The 17861-nt window shown below is 55.5% G+C and overlaps 1 protein-coding gene across 7 annotated transcripts in view; it reads right to left on the minus strand.

Moving 5' to 3' along the window:
- Positions 1-3707: 3707 nt before the first annotated feature.
- Positions 3708-17861, minus strand: part of IGSF9B (immunoglobulin superfamily member 9B) — a 43478-nt gene continuing 29324 nt past the window's right edge. For 4 of the 7 annotated variants that reach the window (XM_042800570.1, XM_042800569.1, XM_042800568.1 and 1 more), the window contains 3 exons: positions 9353-9474; positions 8646-8941; positions 3708-8148 (listed from right to left, as the gene is read on the minus strand). In XM_042800570.1, the coding sequence (XP_042656504.1) occupies positions 8718-8941; positions 9353-9474 (346 nt within the window). In that variant the 3' untranslated portion in view covers positions 3708-8148; positions 8646-8717. Of the gene's footprint in view, positions 8149-8645; positions 8942-9352; positions 9475-16219; positions 16266-17131; positions 17458-17861 lie in introns of those variants that run through there. The other 3 variants (XM_042800567.1, XM_042800571.1, XM_042800572.1) reach the window with 3 other exon arrangements.

Genomic DNA, 17861 nt, shown 5'->3' on the forward strand with positions numbered 1-17861 from the left:
TTTTTTCCTGTTTTTTTTCTGTAAGTGATTCCAGGGGAGATGGGGAAAGGAGAAAGCTGCCCGCCCCCCAACCCGCCCCCAGCAATACCCTAAAGCCCCACCGGCTGGGGCGGGGGGCAACGCAGCCCCCCAGTCCAGACACCAACCGGCAACAAATCTCATCCCTTCTCTTTCTCCTCACATCCTTTTTCCTTTTTTTTTTTTTTTTCTTTATTTTAACATATAAAATACTCACTTATGTATTTACCGCTAATAAATGCAAGTTAGTCCCATCAAACATGCTTTGCTTCAATATCAAGAATTGGTGCTGAACAAATCTTGGCTCGATATTAGAAACATCCCCCCACCCCCAACCCAACCCTCCCCGACGAAGAAGACGAATATCATGGAAAATACAGGTGACACCTACGGAGGACACGGTGCCGCTGCGAGGGGGCCAGCTCTCGGGCATTACGTTCGTGCCTCAGCCCGTTGGGGACACGGGGGGACAAGGGCGAGGGACCTCTGTCCAGCCCCGGAGGGGTGGGAGCACCCGGGGTCTGCGCCGCTGTCCCCTGCCTCGCTGCAGGGACATCCGAACCCCCCAAAAAAACAGCCTCTGGGTCGTCCCCCCCCTCCCCGCAAGGGCCAAGGACTGGGGGACCCAGCTCGAAGAGGGGCAGCAGCCCCCCTCGCCGCTACCTAAAGGCAATCCCCGAATCTGCATCCGAGGCAGAAAGGGGATGTCGTGGTTTGGGCTTCCCGCTCGCTCCCCGGCATCACTCGGTCCCGAAATCAGCTCGGAAAAAGGGGGGTCCGCACTGCTTTGAAGAAAAACCCCGAGCATCCCTGGCACCCTCCCCCACCACGCCGGGGCTCGATGCCGTTTCACCCACCGAGGTAGGGAGACCCCCCCCCCCCAGATCCCACCCCGGCACCCAGCCGGGTACCGGCAGCCCCCACGACCCCAGGAAAATCCCTGACGGTCGTGGATCTTTTGTTTGTTGTAGAGGTATTGACGTGCCTACGGAGAAGGGGCTCCCACCGAGGGTGGGGACCTGGGGGGACCCCACCGCGGCCACCCGGGCGGCTCTGCGGGGCTCCAAAAACCGTACGGGGGGTTCATAAACCCGAAGGATTTCTGAAGGCGGCGAGGACGGGTGGCCGACGGCACCCGGCGAGGGTAGCGGCACGGGGAGCTTGTCCCCCCCCCAAGTTCTGTGCCACCCCCGCTGAGTTGCAACCCAGCCTCGTCCTTCCCGCTGAAAATAGCACCCTTGGAGCTGAAATTAGTTTTATTTCTCTGAAAAAAACAACATAAAAACCCAAGCAAGACACAGCCCTTGGTGGAAACACCACTACCTCACAGCGGCACCGGGCAAGCTGGCAGCAAAGGGGGCGCCCTGGCTCCCCTGCCCTGTCCCTGGGCTTTTTTCCCCTTTTCAATTTTTTTTTTTTTTTTTTTTTCCCCCCTATTGAAACAGCAACGCGACAGCAAACAGCAGCGATGCCGAGCCGGCGGCGGGACGGCAGCCGGAGCCAGCGGATCCCCCTCGGAGCCCCCCAGCCTTGCCCAGCCCTCCTCTCCCTCGCCACCGTATTGCTCAAACAGCACTAGGCATGGATACAAAAATAAAACAGCTATGTGACTTAGATATATATAATTTTTTTTTTATATATATATATTTGTATATATATTTTTGTCTATTTATAGGTGGATGGAGAAGCAGCGAAGCCGAAGCGCAATATAATGTAAAAATACTCGCTCTGCTCCTGCTGTTCAGACTCTCCCCACCTCTGACAGCCTCTCTCATGCTGCACAGAAGTTTCTGACACCTATTACTAAGGAATTATTTTAAATATTTATTCTCCCCCCCTTCTAAAATAGAAAGTAAATATATATTTGTTTAATTTTATATACAATGCAGTTTCAATACACCAATATCAATTCTTTAGACAGAGATACTGGGGCTCATTTCTCAAGTCTTTTTTTTTTTTTTTTTGTCCGTTAAATATAAGTGCTGGGGGGGGGAGTGGGTGGAAATGAGAGGAGCTTTCAGACCACAGGACTGCCTTGCCCTAGGAAGATGGGCACCCCCCACTTTGCAGCCCTCTCAGTCCCCTGGAACCTCAGGAGAACAAGAATTAAAAGCCCCCCCCCCGCCCCCGGGAGAGAAATTGTCATTTCGATGGTAAAGCAAAACTCTGGGCAGACTCTCCTCCCCCGGGGGATGCCAGCCCCTTCATACCGCGTGTCCCACCCCCCACTGCAACCAGTATAAAAATCCTTAGCTACCACTACAGTGCATGCTTTCGACATCCAAACCCCCGCAGCCTGGACCAGCCCGTCTGCCCCCCCCGTTTCTCTTGCCCCCCCCCACTCCCCCCCCCCCCCCCCCCCAGATACGGTCCTCGGTCCATCCATGCACGTATCAAAAGACCAGCAGAGCCCTGGGGATTGGGGACGCGCGTCGGCACGTGTCCTGAGGTCACCCAGCATCGCTGGGCAAGGCGCCTACTGCCACACAAATGACGAGGAACAGACAGCTCGGGCGGCGCAGATCTGCCGGGCCAAAACACATAGAAAATGGGGAAAATGGGGGAAAAACTACATTAGGCGGCCCCCCGCTCATCCCAGTCACTCAGGGAGGGGAACAGGCTCCCACCGCCAACCGCTCCCCAGAAACCAGCAGCTCCGCAGCAGTCCTCACCGCGCAGGGGTGTATGGACTGAGGGAAATGAAGTTCAAGGCTAAATTTCTTCTTTGGCGTTGCCAAATCAGCGGTGCCATCGCTCCCCCCCTCCCCGCCCCGACAGATTTTTGGCAGTCACCTCTAATAGGAAACAAACGGCGCTTCCCAGCTTCTCCTCCCCAGCAAACACAGGCAGCGAGGAGCAAAGATATGCAGCAAAAGAAAAAAAACAACAACAACAAAAAAATCTAAGCTGAAGGGGGGAAATATCCTGTTTGCTTCCCCCCAGACAGCAGGGGGGTGGGCTCCTGGAGAGCGGTGGGCACCCAGCCTGAATTTGGCTGCAACAGTACCAGCTCTGACATCGTTGTTGAACAAATCTTCCTCTACACCTCAGACCCTAAAAGTCCTGAGGTTTTAAAAAAAAAAAAAAAAAAAAAAAAAAAGACACTGTCAAGAACATTTTGTCCCTCTGCAGAGCCACTGGTGGGAGCGGCTGGCACGGCCGGCGCCGTGTCCCTCAGCCCAAGGGACAAATTTAGCCGTATCCTTCTCATCCCTTCTGACTCATGCTTTTCTGGGAAGAACAGATGCAAAAGCAAAATGCTTTCACATGAGTAACCGGAGAGCAGCATCTAGAGGGACTTCAGAGAAGGGTTTCTGCAGGGTGATGCTTTTTCTTTAAACGGTTGCACCAGAGATGAGGCAACGTGACGTCTCTTTCCCATGTCATGCCCCACGTGCACCAGACACGCAGAGGAGAGGACCTGTCACTCCTGCTTCTCAATATCACGGCCCTGGGGTGAGTCACAGACAATGAACAAAGCAAAAAAAAAAAAAAAAAAAAAAAATGGGGGGAATATTTTTAAAAAAAAAAAAAAAAAAAGGCAATCTGGTTGTGTGCAGCAGGGATGCAGGGCAGGTCACACTTGCCGTGGGGCAGCAGTGCTTGTTCACCCCCAAATTCCCCCCCCCCCCCCCCCCCCAGGCTCAGCAGTCCCCGCCTGGCTTCGCCCATCCCAATCCCCCCCCGCCTCCACCGTGGCTCTAAACACTCTCCCCTAGAGACAAACATACCCCTGACATGCAAATCTACAGGACTTCTGCATACCTATCTATCTTTGTCCTATGCTTCTCTAAGTATTTATATCTCATATATACAGCGCGGTTTACTCCGGTTCCTTGAAAAGATTTCTTTCCACAAAAAGCATCGACTCTGCCAGCCAGGGGCCACAGAGAGCCCACGCAGGACATGTGGAAATCCCTGCAGGCAGCCGGTCCAGCCCCGCCGAAAAATACCCCCAGCCAAGAACTACAGCTGAAACCAACCCAAAACTCGGAGAAATCCCACATCTACATCACCGCCTGGAGCAGGAAGAGAAACCAAAACATCAGGCGGATTTTGTCCTAATACAGATGGCAAGGTATGAGCAGCAATGAGTCTCAAATGCCCTGAGACATGACTAAGCCCTGCTAGGACTGAGCCGGGGCTGCTGAGCACAAACCCTGCACCCTCCACCACACCCCTGGAGGTAGGCGCAGCGAAGTTGTTATTCCCTTTACCATCCCTTTACATTTATCTATCCAAACACCGTCACCTCCAGCCTTCCCCCAAAGCGGGTGGCATTGAACCAGCTGACAAGGGGACGACCGCCTGGAGCCCACCGGTGACGAAAAAAACAGCCTCCAAGTCACGAGTGACCGGAGCACGGCGGCGGCAGCAGCGAGCATCCCACCCTGGGAAAACCACTGCCCGCTCCCCGCCGCCCCCCCCGGCAGCTCCCGGGGACCACTCTGCTTGGGGGGGGGGGCACCTACGAACGCACCCAGCCAGGCTGGTGGTTTGGGGGTGCTGGTGCCTTCCACTGAGGGCTCCGGCCCAAGTTCGTGGCACAAGTCTGTCGCGAGAGCTGGGAGGAGACCCTTCCGCTCCCCCCATCCTACAAACCCCTCGCTCCAAGTGCCCGCGGGTGCCGTTAACAGCAGGCACAGAAATGGGGCCCCGCAGGCAAGCCCTAAACACTCCCCCCCGACTCTTCCCCGCTTACGCTAACTTGCATTTTCCTTCACGTCAACGTCGCAAAACCTAAAACATCTGTGGGTTTGCACAGTAAAGTCACCTTAAAAATCCATGGCCCGACTGCAGCTCCTGCCGGAAAACCAGGCAAAGCATCTTCCCCTGCCCCACCGCCTGCCTGCAACAGGACGGCACGGGTTTGACGGAGAGGGTGCGAGCCACGGCACCCCACGACCACCCCCTTCTTTCTGAGGGACCTCAGCGACACCCCCGTACCTACCTCTCCACGTTACCAACCCCAGCGCGGGGCGGCTGCAGCCTGCAACCCCCGCGGCGGCACGGGAACGGCGCCGGAGCATCCCCACCGCGGCCACCTCGCAGGAGGAGGCACCACCTCACTGACACCTCGGCGGAGCCCAGGGACAGTTATTCTTGTGATTTAGAGGCATTTTTTTTTTTCACCACGGCCCAGGATTTTCCAAGGGACCTGATGAAACGCATCACGTTCGCAGCGTGCATGGAGGAATCGTACGCTTACTGATAAAGCAAGAGCCGTCTACCTCAGACAAGCTGACAAAATAAGAGAGTTTGGCCCAGGAAGATAAAAATCAAGATATATTTTGCAGCATGAAAGGAAAAAAAAAGAAAAAAAAAAAATAAAAATGAAGCAGCAGCAGCTGTGTTTGCAAACCACCAAAGCGAAACGGAGTTCAAACAGGGATGAAATGGGGGAAGCGTTTGGCATCGTCTGACACAGCTTCGATGTCCCAGGTCCGCGGGAGGAGAGAGGAGCGACCCCCTGAAGGGCATGGAAACCAGAGGGCTGGGAGAAGCGCAGAGGTTGCCAAAGCAAGAGGTGAGCCCGTCTGCCAAAGCACGGCCCGAGTCTATCGGAAGGTAACTCGGTCTAGCAGGGAAAGGAGTTAAGGATGGTTTTAGGGAAGAGCCGCTTCCACGAGGCGCCCGGGCGGGATTTCCCACTCCAGCAGCGTGGCAGGTACACGGCTGAAAGAGAGAGGGCTGCAGCTCCAGCCTCTAAAGGTCGAAGAGCATGAAAAGCAGGGAGGCCCAGCGGCTCAAAACACCTGCAAAAGGAAAACAACTCTCAAAAGACTGACCCAGCAAGCCAGCGCGCTCCGTCAACCTTCCCTGCACTCCGAGTCCTCCAGAACTCCTTAAGACGGGATGAGGGCACGGTCCCGAGGTAGCGACCTCAAGAGCCTGAAGACACCGCCTTGCCCATACAAACGGGCGTCATAAACAGTTTGGAAAGCACTCAAATGAAAAAAAAAAAAAAACAAACAAAACCAACAAACCAACGAAACAAACCAACCTTCTGTGAGAGAGGTTGAAGCAACGAGAGCGAAAGGAAGAGCAAGTCAGCCGCAGCACGGCCAGCACAAAGCCTCCGCGCCTCCCCCCGGCCCCGATTGTCACCTTTCCGTCGGGAGCAGCCCGGCTCGCCACGCCGCTGACGTTACCGGCGAGCTGAAGTTAGCCAAGCAGAGTTTTCCCCGCTGCCGAGCGGGCGAATGGCATTAAATCAATTCAGATCCGAGAGGATTCTAGGGAAATCCCTAAAACACACTCAAATAAAATGAATTCGCAGTCGTACTGTTAGCGAAGTTGACTTCTCACTCTGATAGTTGAGGGTGTTACATCAGGTCACTCGTCACGAACTCAATAAAAAGCCCCGGTGCAGGCTGGAAAGAGAGAGGCATTTCTACGAGACCCTCCCTCCTTCCTGAAACAAACCTGCTCGTGGTTTGAAGACCACCTACACGAAGTTGTTAAAGCTTGGAAATATCTCGTTATCGATTTAGAGGATTCATTATCAAGTGGTTCAAACCTAAGTCAGGGCTTCGAGATTGAAAAAGACGCGGCGCTCTGCTTCTCGTGGTTGCAGGCTGCCGAGCGTCCTGCTGGAAGAGGAAGCACGACCTCTAAAAACAGGTATTTCTAAGCAGAGCGGTAAAAAGGCTCCAACCTAAAAGCTCCTGGGGAGCGTGGCGGGATCGGAGTGCCGTATCCCGACCGCCCTGCCGAGAGCTCACGTCTTTCTCCAAACATCTAAGCCCTTTGAGGTTCAACCAGCAGCAAGAGCAATAACCAAGGCAAAGCAGAATTAAAGGCGAGATTGCGGAGAATCTCTTGGCAATTCTACCTGGGAATAAACAGAAGTTTCATATGCAAATGGAGAGCCTGGGGCAAAAAAAGCATGCCTACAGGCTCTTCAATTCTCCTGATGCTTCTTTTACAGCCTGAATCCACTCAAAGCAAGAATATCCACATGAAACACTCGGTATTTTATTCCCAGGCAGGCTGGAGGGTTTAGCACTTTACCGCAGAGGAAGAAGTGTGCAAACCTGGATGCAGCGGTTGATTTTATCGCTTCAAAAAAAAAAAAATATATATTCTCTAAATATTTTAAAGGTAGGGATCACTCGGTATTAGCACTCAGCATTTACATAGCACTTGCAGCCTGTAGGTGACCAAGTGCTTGTCCAAAGTGCTCAAATATGACTTATCCCCATTTTACAGATGGGAGAACTGAGGCACAGAGAGGTTGAGTGACTTGCCCAAGGCCACGCAGTCAGAGAGTGGAGGCAAGAGCAGGAAAGCGAGCCCGGCTGTTCTCAGAGCGGGCTACACCTTTCCTGCTAAAATAAAAAGGCCTATGCAATCCAGAAAACCACCGGCCGCCAAACCTACCCTAAGTATTTTGAAGAGGAAATACATTCCGGTGAAGAGTTAGAACAGCATTACCGAGAGGGGAACAGCGGGTCTCCTCGGATGGGGCAAAGGGAGGGACACAACCCCGGCAGGTGTCACAGCCTACACGGCCGGGCTGGAGCAGGAGAAAGAAGGGGAAAACAGTGAAACCAGCAGCAACGCGTTTTAAGGTGACGCGAAAGGCTGGGCTTAGCTTTGCGCGGCCGCTCCGAGGAGCCATCCGTCTCCATCCGCAGAGCTGGGGATTTTCCAGCCGCTCTCGCCCGGGCTCAGCATCCGCCGACGGCGGCTTTTGGGGGGCAACGCAGCCAAGCCCCCCTTCGCTCACACGCCTGCGGCGGCGTCTCCCCGTTTTGCAGTTATGAATAAAGATTACAGACGTCACCGTAGTAAGAAATCACATTACCACACAGCACTGAAGAACATTTGCCAGAGATATATGGAGTGTCGGGAAGAATTAATCAAAACCACCCTCATCAAAGCTGACACACACCGTACTTGGGGGGGGGGCAAAACACCCTTGGATGAAAACAGTCCCATACCTGCGTGCTCGCAGTGTTGAGTACGCGTTAGCAAGGTTCAAATGCATTTGCACAGACAAACGGTGATTTCTCACATCTCAGACCGATTCGAAGGCTCGGGGTCTTTCTGGTTTTCCCTTTCAGAGACAGGTAAGGGAAGATGTCACGGATGGTTTTGTTGCTGTTATCTTCACATAAAAGGAGGCTGGGAAGGGGGAGGCAGGGAGATTTTCACAATTACAGCTTTTCTGGGATTATTTGGCCGGGTTTTTATCATAATCAGATTCATGGGGCTACCAGTTCCCGTCTGGGTTGTTAGTTTCTTGTCAATTAATTACACCCTGTGTCATTTAATTTCTTCCGGCGATTGAGGGCCAGCTGCTCAATTCCACACTTTCTCCCTAAACGCACGCTGCAGAAGCAGATGTCAAAAGCTCCGTCTCTGCCTTTTAAGCCTAAAGATCTTTTCCGAAACCGAGATGCAACGCCCCCCCGCCCCCCTTCCTGCTCCGCCGAAGCCATCCGGGGTTGGTGGGGGGAGAAGTGGATCCGAGGAGCACCCAGCTCCAGGCATCCTCCCCGTCCCCCCAACCTGCCCCGGGGTCCCCCCAGCTCATCCCCGCCACGAGCCACCGAACCCCCCAGCAGAGGCGGCGGCGTAGGGGGTGTCCCCCCCCCACCCCCCCAGCTCTCTCCCATCACCTCCGTCCCCCGGCGGCACGATGTCAGCTCCCTCCACCCCGGCCTGTTTAACCTTCTCGGGCTGGTGCTAGGCTAAAGCAACGTGGCGTGCCCACTGGTGTCGTCGTGGTCCACGCTGTTGAGAATGGCTGTCTGGTCTTCGGGGAGCTGCCGGTGGCAGAGGTCGTCCTTCAGCGCCGAGAGGCGGGCGAAGGGGTCCTGACGAGGGTGTCTCTTCTTTTTGCGGAGGCAGACAGCTTCGTCAGGCCACAGTACCTGAGAGCTGGGAAGTTGCTGAACCTGGGAGGCAGAGCCGTCTGGGGAGGGGGGGGGAGAGAAGGCAAGATGGGACCAGAGCCGGCAGAGCGCTTTGCGCGCTGTAAAAGGGAGGTTACAGCAAGCCCGGCCCCAAACCCGGCTGCTTGGCGAGAAGGGAGCAACGTTGGGCATCGGGGAAAAACCGAATTAACGCTCAAAAGTAAAACCCAGACCAAATCGCTAGAGGTGGGAGATGCATGGAAGGGGAACTCGGTTTGGACACAGGGGAGGGACAGCCTGCAGGCCGGCAGCCTGGGGAGCCATCTCTTCAGGGGGCAGGGGGTGAGGGCAGCATCCAGGCGTGTGCTTGGAGCCCCCCCCGGCGCTGGAGCTGGCAGGGACCTGCCCGAGCTCTGCCCATGGCGGGACAGAGGGGACGCTGTTGGGGACCGCGGGGTCCTCGCACTCACTGGATTGTTTTCTGGATTTCGAGGAGCCCTTGGATGACTTTTTGGGCTTCTTTATCCGCTGGTATTTCAGAGCTTCGAGCCTCTCAGGTGCAGCAGCGTCCCCGGACGGAGATGGATGTTTTCTAGGAAGGAAAAGCAGACAGGCGCCGTCAGCGGCTCTCGGGCCAGGCTCGGGCCTCGGAGCGTCCCCGGTGGGGGGATCGGTCGACCCCAGCCAGCTCTGCCGTGGAAAAGGAAAAGGTGAGAAACCCGGGGCCAGCCAGGCGTGCCGGGGGAAGCGAGGCGCCCGCACGTGCCGCTCTGCGGGGGCCCCGCCGTCCCCCCCCTACGTCGCTGCCAGCCCGGCCGGTGCCGCCGGCAACATCCGACGCCGGCCCCCGGCACCCCGGCTCACCTGCCTGCCATGCCAGCACCGCTAAACAAAAAAACAGGACGGGGCAGATCCTATGTCCGATAAGGCATTTTTGGGAAATGGCGGGAAACCCCTTGGGATGGAGAGAGAGGAAGAGACAGGGAGAAGCGGCACAGCAGCGTCGAGACCGAGAGCCACCCGGGGTTGACAAGAGCGGCGCCACAAACAGCAGAGAGGCAGGATCCTGCCTGGCCCTGCTCCCACAGCCAGAAAAACCAGGGGCCACAAGACAGACGGGGACACGAAGGGCACACGCCGACACAGCCGGGAGCGGTACCTCGTTCCCAGGCCCCTGCTATAAGCGGCAACAGAAACGCAACAGCACGGGAGCGTCTACTCTTAACACCGAGGGGCTGGGAGCTGGGTTTTCTTGCCCTGCGGGACAGGACATTGAAATGAAGACAGTGACAAGGTTTTACTGCAAGGGACAAGGAGAGGATTTGCAAAGGGGTGTTTCCTGTAGGAGAGCCAGTAGTTGTAAGGGACGGTCTTCCAGCCTTAGCCCCTAACTCTTCTAGAGGAACTGGCTCAAGGTTAATTGGTCTCCCCTTTACAAAAGGGTTTTTTTTTGCTCTATTTTCTTCACTGTACCCGTTTTTCTCCATCCAAGGACCAGACAGTATGACTGCTAGGGAAAGCAGGGCAGTAGATGAAAACCTTCTCCTCAGGAGAGCAGTCAGTCCAGCTCTTACCTATAACACATCACAGCATCCCCCCCACCTTGCTGCTTTCCCATTTCCTTCCCCCTCTCCATTTTACTTTCCTGTCCCTCCGAGGTGCACCAACACCCAGTGCCGCAGAAGGAGAAGTCTGAGTGAAGGCAGCAGAGGCTGCAGGTAACGACTTGGGATCAACCAGAGTCCCCACAGAGCAACCTGCACACAAGGGGCCCAGAGATGACAGGGGAAGCATCCACAAAGCACCTTTTATTGGAATGAAGCCAGGCTCCGGGGAAAAAAGCCTGGCAATTTAAACCAGTGTGCATCTAACAAGTCGGTCCTACCCTTCAAGAGGAGGTAACACCCTTCTGCCCTCACAACTCGGTCACCAGAGGTCAGCGAACAAACCTTTACAAAACAGCCCGGGCAGAGGACAGCGCTGACGGCCACTCCTGCATCTGCAGGCGTCTGCGGCCGGGGCAGGGATCAGCAAACCCCGCAAGCCACAGGCTCTTCCACAAGGCAGGGAGAAGAGTCACCTCGTCTGACTGCGAGGAGGCAGCATCAGTGCATTCAGGCTCCTGCTTCGTCACCGAAACGCCGTGGCCGAACTCCCCCACCTCGTTCCTGGTCAGTAAGGCGTGACCCACCCGGCGCCCGGTGCCGGTGGGAGCGGGCGAGCGGACGGGCTCCAGCGTGGTACGAGAGCTCCTCCTCTCCCTTAGCTTTCGGGTGGAGCCTCTCCAACACTGAAGACACCCTGCGATTTTTTTTTTTTTTTTCCTCTGTGAGTCCCCACGCACACCACCGCTGCAGCAGAGAGCACGGCCTGATAGCAACGCTGCACGCCCGAGATCCCAAGCGGCTGACAAAGCGGTGATACTTCAGCTGGAGTGGAGCAGGCGAAGAGCTCCCAAGGGATTTTTTTTTTTTTTTTTTTCCCCCCCACGGGGAGCAGACAGGATTGTTTTTGAAGACGCGTGTGACTGCAAAGCTTCACAGTTCTGCTAGCAGCATCGGAGAGCATCAAGAAAAGTGCACTGTGAATTGATGAAGCAGCTGGGGCACAGCAGACGCAACAGAAACCCAAACACTGGGTATAGAAAAGCCCCTTTTCATGTTTCCCATCGCAACAGAGACATCAAGGCGTGGATGCTCCTGGAGAGGCTCTGTTCCAGCTCCCAGCAGAGCAGCACATCAGCTGAAGATGAAGCAACTCATTAGACAAGCTGGTAGTCCTGCTGGCGGGATCCAAGCAAGAGCTTTCCCTCGTAGGAAAGATGACGTCTGCAAGCCCGTACTGTTGCAGCGCCTGAGCGCCTTCTTCCCAAGCACGACCAGCCTCTCGTGAGAGACGCCGCGAGCGGCAGCTCCCTGACCTGTCGGGCCACAACCCGCCGAGCTGCACCAACGCTGACAGCCCCCGGTGCACACCCCGGCCCAGAGCGACCCAAAGGGCCAACAGCCAACTTCCCTGCAGTAATCCCTGCTTGAACGGTCAGTAGCAGGCTTTTCCCATTTATAGCCACCGTTCTATGGTTTGCACAGCAGTTACACTCGCGCAGGTACTCGGCTAACAGTGACCTCAACTGAGCCAGCCCCAATCCTGCCCCCATGTGCCAAGCCCTGGAAGCCGGCGAGCTCGGCGAGCCTGCCCGTGGGCATCCCACTGTTCCCACCACCCAGACAACTTCGCTGATATTATTAAAGCCCAACTTGTAAAAGGCTCTTGCTCTTTCCATTCTTTTTTTCCTTCTAAGAAGATGCGGCTGTGGCATGTTGACAAAATTAGACAGATTTACGCAAGGGATTATGAGGAAATTGCCTGAAGCTCATTTCCACTACTTCTCCGTAATTGGCCTTGTATTTATACACACAAACATAAACAGTGAGTGCACTGAACCCATGTGTCACCATAAATACTCTCTGACCTCTGGCAAGGAAGATACAGAGGAGGATGAAACGATGCTACTCACCAGCCAAATTTTATCTGCTCTACCCACCCTTTATTTCTTCAAAGGACTCTGATTCTTTCAAATTAATTTTCATTTTAAGCTCAGCCAAAAGCCTCTTCCTGCCCCCAGAGTTAGCATTTTGGGCAGCTGCCCATGCACGAGAGCTATCTTGAACACCAGAGACAGACGAGTAGTTCAGGGAGGCGGGCAAACTTCTTCTAGAGACTTCAGTGTAGAGCCAAGCAAAGGAACTTCAAGAAGCACATGTGAATTCCTTACACAAGCCTTCTGCGAGGCACCACGGACACCCGGAGCAGCAGTTTTCCTTTAGTCTTCAAAGGATAACCCTTCTGAACGAGAAAAGATCTGAACTGCAGGGACAGAGAGGTGCTGGAGAGGCTGCAAAGGTACTGAAGGACCTCAGATTGCCCCAAGACAGGAGGCAGCTAGGGGAGAAGAGCTATCCAACCCACCACACACCTTAGCTGCTCTTCTTCAAATGCTTTTCCACATACGAAGCAAGGATGTGAGGGAGAAGGCCCATGAAAGCATCACTAACCTCTTTCCACCCAAAAGGGGGAATCCATATAAAGGAAGGGTCCAGGAGACTCGAGGGCACAATACATGTATTTGACCTCATGGAGGACTCAACACATGTTCCCCGTCTCCTCCTCCCCCTGAGTCAAGACACTGACATGCAAGAAGAGTTTGGACACGTTAAGAGTATCCGCTCGGACCAGAGTCCACCGCGTCTCAGCCGCTGTGTCCTTCAACCCTTCATCCTCCTTAGACGAAGAGCTCGATTCGCCTACACCAGGCTCTGTCTCACGCTCCAGTCCTGCGCGCTCCCATGAGATGTCCCACAAGCTGGAATTGCCCCTCCGCTCAGAGGCAGCGCTGGCTGCTGCCTCCATCCCGGAGCGCCACCGCGCATCGCTTGAGAGGTGCTAGAGAAACACAGCGGTGACGGCCCCTCGCCCCAGAGCTGCTGCTGCCCAAGGCACCGCAATGAGGGGGGAAGGGGCTGGTCACAGCGGGGAGCACACCGGAGAAGGGGGTCCCTTCTACAGGTCTGCAGACACCACAACTCAGCTACACAACGGACTTCACCATGCTGACGGGAGAGGAGCGGGGAGGAGAGAGGGACGAGGGAAAAGGGGCCGGACTGGAGAGGAAGAGGGGGATACAGTCACGGGGAAGAGGGGGAGAGAGGAAGATAAATGAAAAACAGGAGTGAGAAAAATATATAAGTAAATTAAAGAGACTGAAAAGAAAAAAATAATAATAATTAAGAAAGAAAAGAAAAACGCACTCAGACAAGCGGACTCACAACTTCTCCAAGCGGGAGGAGGCATGAAACACATGCAGAGGATCAGCACATGGACAGTCTTTAAAGGGGAACCTGTTTTCTTTCAAGCGGGGAGCGAGGGGTGCTCCTCCTCCCGCACGCCTGGCGCCGACGTCCCTTCATCACTCAACACTACGCCGCAGACCAAGCCCCCAAACTCCCGGCGTTGGCAGCGCTGCCCCGGCAAGAGGGGGCCCGGGGGGGGCCACGGTGCCGAGGGGCATGGGAGCTTGGTGCCTTGTCTGTGGTTTTTGGGTTTCCCTCTGCAGGGAGACGGCAGCCCCCTCCTCCCCGTTAGGAGATGCATCGCTTCGCGCTGCATCCAAAGAGAAGAAAATGGGAAAACTGCTCACGCCGACTCAGTAATGGCACTATTTATCCCTGCCCACAGGTAAAAACTACCTGACCTTCACCCAGCGAAAGCCACCGTGCTGCAGCCACCACACCGAGCCCACAAACTGCCTTCTCCCTCTCCTCCTCTCAGCTTTTATTACTGCAGTACAGAAATCTGGCTGGCCTGGTATAAAATCCCTGCGCTCCGCATGCTCTGACAATTTTATGACCCCAAATCATCAAGAAATTACTTGGCTGGGCTCTTTACAGGATTCCTCGCTTATTAAAGTGAGATTTATTCTTCTGGCTTCCCCTTTTGGGGGATAATGACTCTGGAGTCGCTCCTGCGACTCCATCCCCCGGCAGCACCTCGGAGTAGGAGGCACGGCTGCTCCTCAGCAAGCGTCCTGCTGGAAACGTGACCCTGCTCCTGAAACCTCATCAGCCCACGGCACCGGAGACAGAAGCCAGCCAGGATCTGTGCAAGAGCCACACCGAACTCGAACGTGAGCCTGGACTCAACTCTGCTGTGCCCAAGTCATGTTTGCTCGTGTCCCTAGCGCTCCCGGAGCAGGGGAACACCACGGATAAAGAATAGAGGAAACAGCCGTGTCCTCGCCGAGGGTTTTCCTATTTCTCGAGAAGTCTGGCACAGCCCAGATCCCACCAAAGCTTGGAGCAAAGCTAGCACCTCACGGGGCACCCTGCTCTGGGAACTGAACAAGAAGGTGGTGGCCAAGCACTCAAGAGCTTTGGAGGCTGCAAGGCTCATACTGAAGGGGATTTGTCTGGCCAAGACATGGAGCACACACCCTGTACCTGCTCCCACTGCGGTGACCCGACACTCCTTCCCCACCTCTCCTGCTCTCCCCACCCCAGGGCAACCCCTCCAGGTCAGCTGGAGGAATTCCCCTCTCCTGGAAACATCTACCCGATTTCTCTAGGCTGATCTCTCTCTCATGAGGCTCTTTTCCAGTCCAACAAGGCTTGTCAGGCTGTTAGGAGAGCATCAGCCAGGACCTTGATTCTTCTCATCCAAGGCAGCAGAGCTTAAGTTTTTTTAAGACCTGTCCTAAGGAAGCTTGGGCACCTCCAGGTCCTAGAAACAGTCCTATCTGCAATCCCACCTCTCCTTTCATAACCAGCCTGGCTGACAGCCAAACAGGTCAGCGTTCCCAATCCTTGGGGGTGAAAGGAATGACTATCATCCCATCTGGCTTTAGCAGTTTTAGTGACATTCTCTGCTTCTAAGGTCTGAAAACCATCTCCTGATTACTCCATCACAGTTCCAGAGATGCCCGCGGCCATCAAGGAAACCAGCCCCATGAAGGCAGCCCGAGAATTATTTTCTTGGGGGAGTCTTTCAAGATCTGCTTAGGGCTGCTTAATTACAGCTGGGTCAGAAGAAGTCTTAAAGATTTCTCCACGGAGTTTTTCAGAGAAGGAGGGCTTTTACTATGACTACACTTGTGACAGGAACCATAAAACACCTCACCGGCAACCTGAAACTGTAGTTACGCTGCTGCCGACCATACAGTCCCTCCTGAAAGAAAGACTTCTCCCATTTTCCATGCTTTAGGAGACTCGGGAAAAAGAACACAGATCCAGGTACTGACGGGAACAGATTTCTCCATGTCCCGGCCTACAGCTAGAGACTGATTTTTGGAGCCCCACTCCAAGAGCGGTACCTGCGGCCGGTTGCTCAGATGTGGCTGTTTTACCTGGCTCCAGGGGGTGGCCATGATCTCCTCCTGGTTTGGATCATCCGGGACAATCCCACCTCAACACACAGCTCCCTAACACCCCACAACCCTCGTGCTACGCGTCACCATCCTCCAAGAAAGGGCGGGAGGCCACGGGGAGACAGCAGCGTGGCTCATCCCAAGCCCTCAACGTGTAGACACGGCTGCTACCACCAGGCTCTCCAGCCCCACCACCTCCCCAAAGGCAGGGGAGCAGCGGCGTGCTGCTGGGAGGGGAAACCCAAAAGCCACAGAGACTGTGCGTCCAGAGGTGTTTCCTAGTGTTTTCGGATTCCTTATTCCCCTTTAAAGGAAGAGATGGTATTGGAAAAGCCCCTTCCGTGTCCCCTCTCATGCCCCGCTCCCGGCCACCCTCCACAGCGCCCACACCATCCTTTCGGACATGGATCACCCTTACCTATTGAGCTGAGGAGAAGCTTGTCTCGACAACACTGCCCAGATAGCTGAGATTAATCAAAAACAAAGCAGTTATCAACACCCGCAAGGAGCCGAGCTCCGCAACACATCAGCACGTCAACAACTCCAAAGGAAAAAGGAGGGAAAGAAACCAAACCAAAACACAAACGAAACGAGGCTGGAGAAGAAAGGGGGAAAGAAACAGAAGAGAAAGGAAAAGAAGAAACGAAAACAATAATCAACGAAGCGAATGGATACACTGCGTTAAAGCACGGACAACGGTGCTGCTCTAACACGGATCTGTCCTGGAGCTGGGTCTCCTCGGGGTGCCCTGGCTAGGAGACGGGGACCTACGTCTACAGGCTGAATTGCCTCGCTCCGTAGCCGTGTTTTCCAGAGGCACACAGAAGTCGTTTCAGGCTCGTGCAGCTCCTCTCCCTCCCCATCCTCTCCCCTGAGCCCTCCTTCCTTCCTTCCTTCCCCCTGCGCGCCCCAGCCGGGCCGTGCCGGAGGGGTTTTCTAAGGCCATAACGCTTCCAGGTACCAGAGGGCGGGAGTGAAATGCGGAGGGCGCTGCGGGGTGAAACGCTGCCTCCCCCCTCCCCGAAACACACGTCTCTTCTCCGTACGCCTCCGACCGCGCCGGCTCCGCGGGGCCGGGTGCCCCGGCCCCCCGACTCCTCTCTGCCGCAAGCCGGAGGGGGGGGCGGCTCGACCCCGCCAGACAACAAGCCGAAATGAAGCGAGACGAAAGGATGGGACGAAAGCACGGCTACGGGGTCTTAAGGTGCTGTGAAAGACGGAGGGAAAGAGGAGAAATACAGAGAGAGAGAGAGAGAGAGAGGGAGAGAGAGAGAGAGAGAAAGAGGGGGAGAGAAAGAGAGACGCTTTTTGCCTGGAGCAACCCTGGTACCTGGAAAACCAGCCGCTACTGTCTAGTGCAGCCACATCCCTCTTTAGGGCAGGATCTGAGCGTGCCGGCAGCCTCCCGATCTCCGCTGGGGTTAGCTTATTTTTATTTTTCCTCCTCTCCTGACATGCTGCTGGTGTGGCTAAGTCCTTGATCTCTCCCTGCCCGCGTCCTGGGGCTGCAGCATCCCTTTTGCAGGTGGGGCGGTGACCGTGATAGCTGTTTCTGTCATGCATTAAAGCTCTCTAGACTCCGCGGGAAGGAAGAGGAGGAAGACAGAGGCGCGGTGGCGGCGGCCCTAACGTTCGAAGAAAGCCAAGAGCCAGCAGCTAGAAGAGGAAACAACCGCCAGTGACACCAGGACACTTACCTACGCGAGGAGCTGGGGGTGCCAGGTCTCTGCACGCCTGGGGAGACGGCCCGGAGCCCGAGTCACGGCGCTCCCGGCTTCCCAAGGGAGCAGCCGGGGAGGAGGGCAAAGCGTGCCGCCGGCACCGGGAAGGTCGCCTGCCTAAAACCCAGCTCGCTCGGGCAGCGGCCATGCAACCCGCGGCACCAAGCCTCTTTCCTAGCAAAGCCCGCGGGACGCCGTCTCCAAAAGGGATGCTGCAGCGCGCCCAGAGAGACCCTACGAGTTGGGATGGCGATGGCGGGGAGGGAGTCAGAGGGAGCGGGTGAGGCAGGGTGGGGGGAAGCCGGGAGAGGGGGGCCGGGGGGGCGGGCACCACGGGGG

Source organism: Tyto alba, unplaced genomic scaffold (assembly GCF_018691265.1).
Source record: "Tyto alba isolate M040663 unplaced genomic scaffold, T.alba_DEE_v4.0 Super-Scaffold_32, whole genome shotgun sequence".
NCBI classification, from domain to species: domain Eukaryota; kingdom Metazoa; phylum Chordata; class Aves; order Strigiformes; family Tytonidae; genus Tyto; species Tyto alba.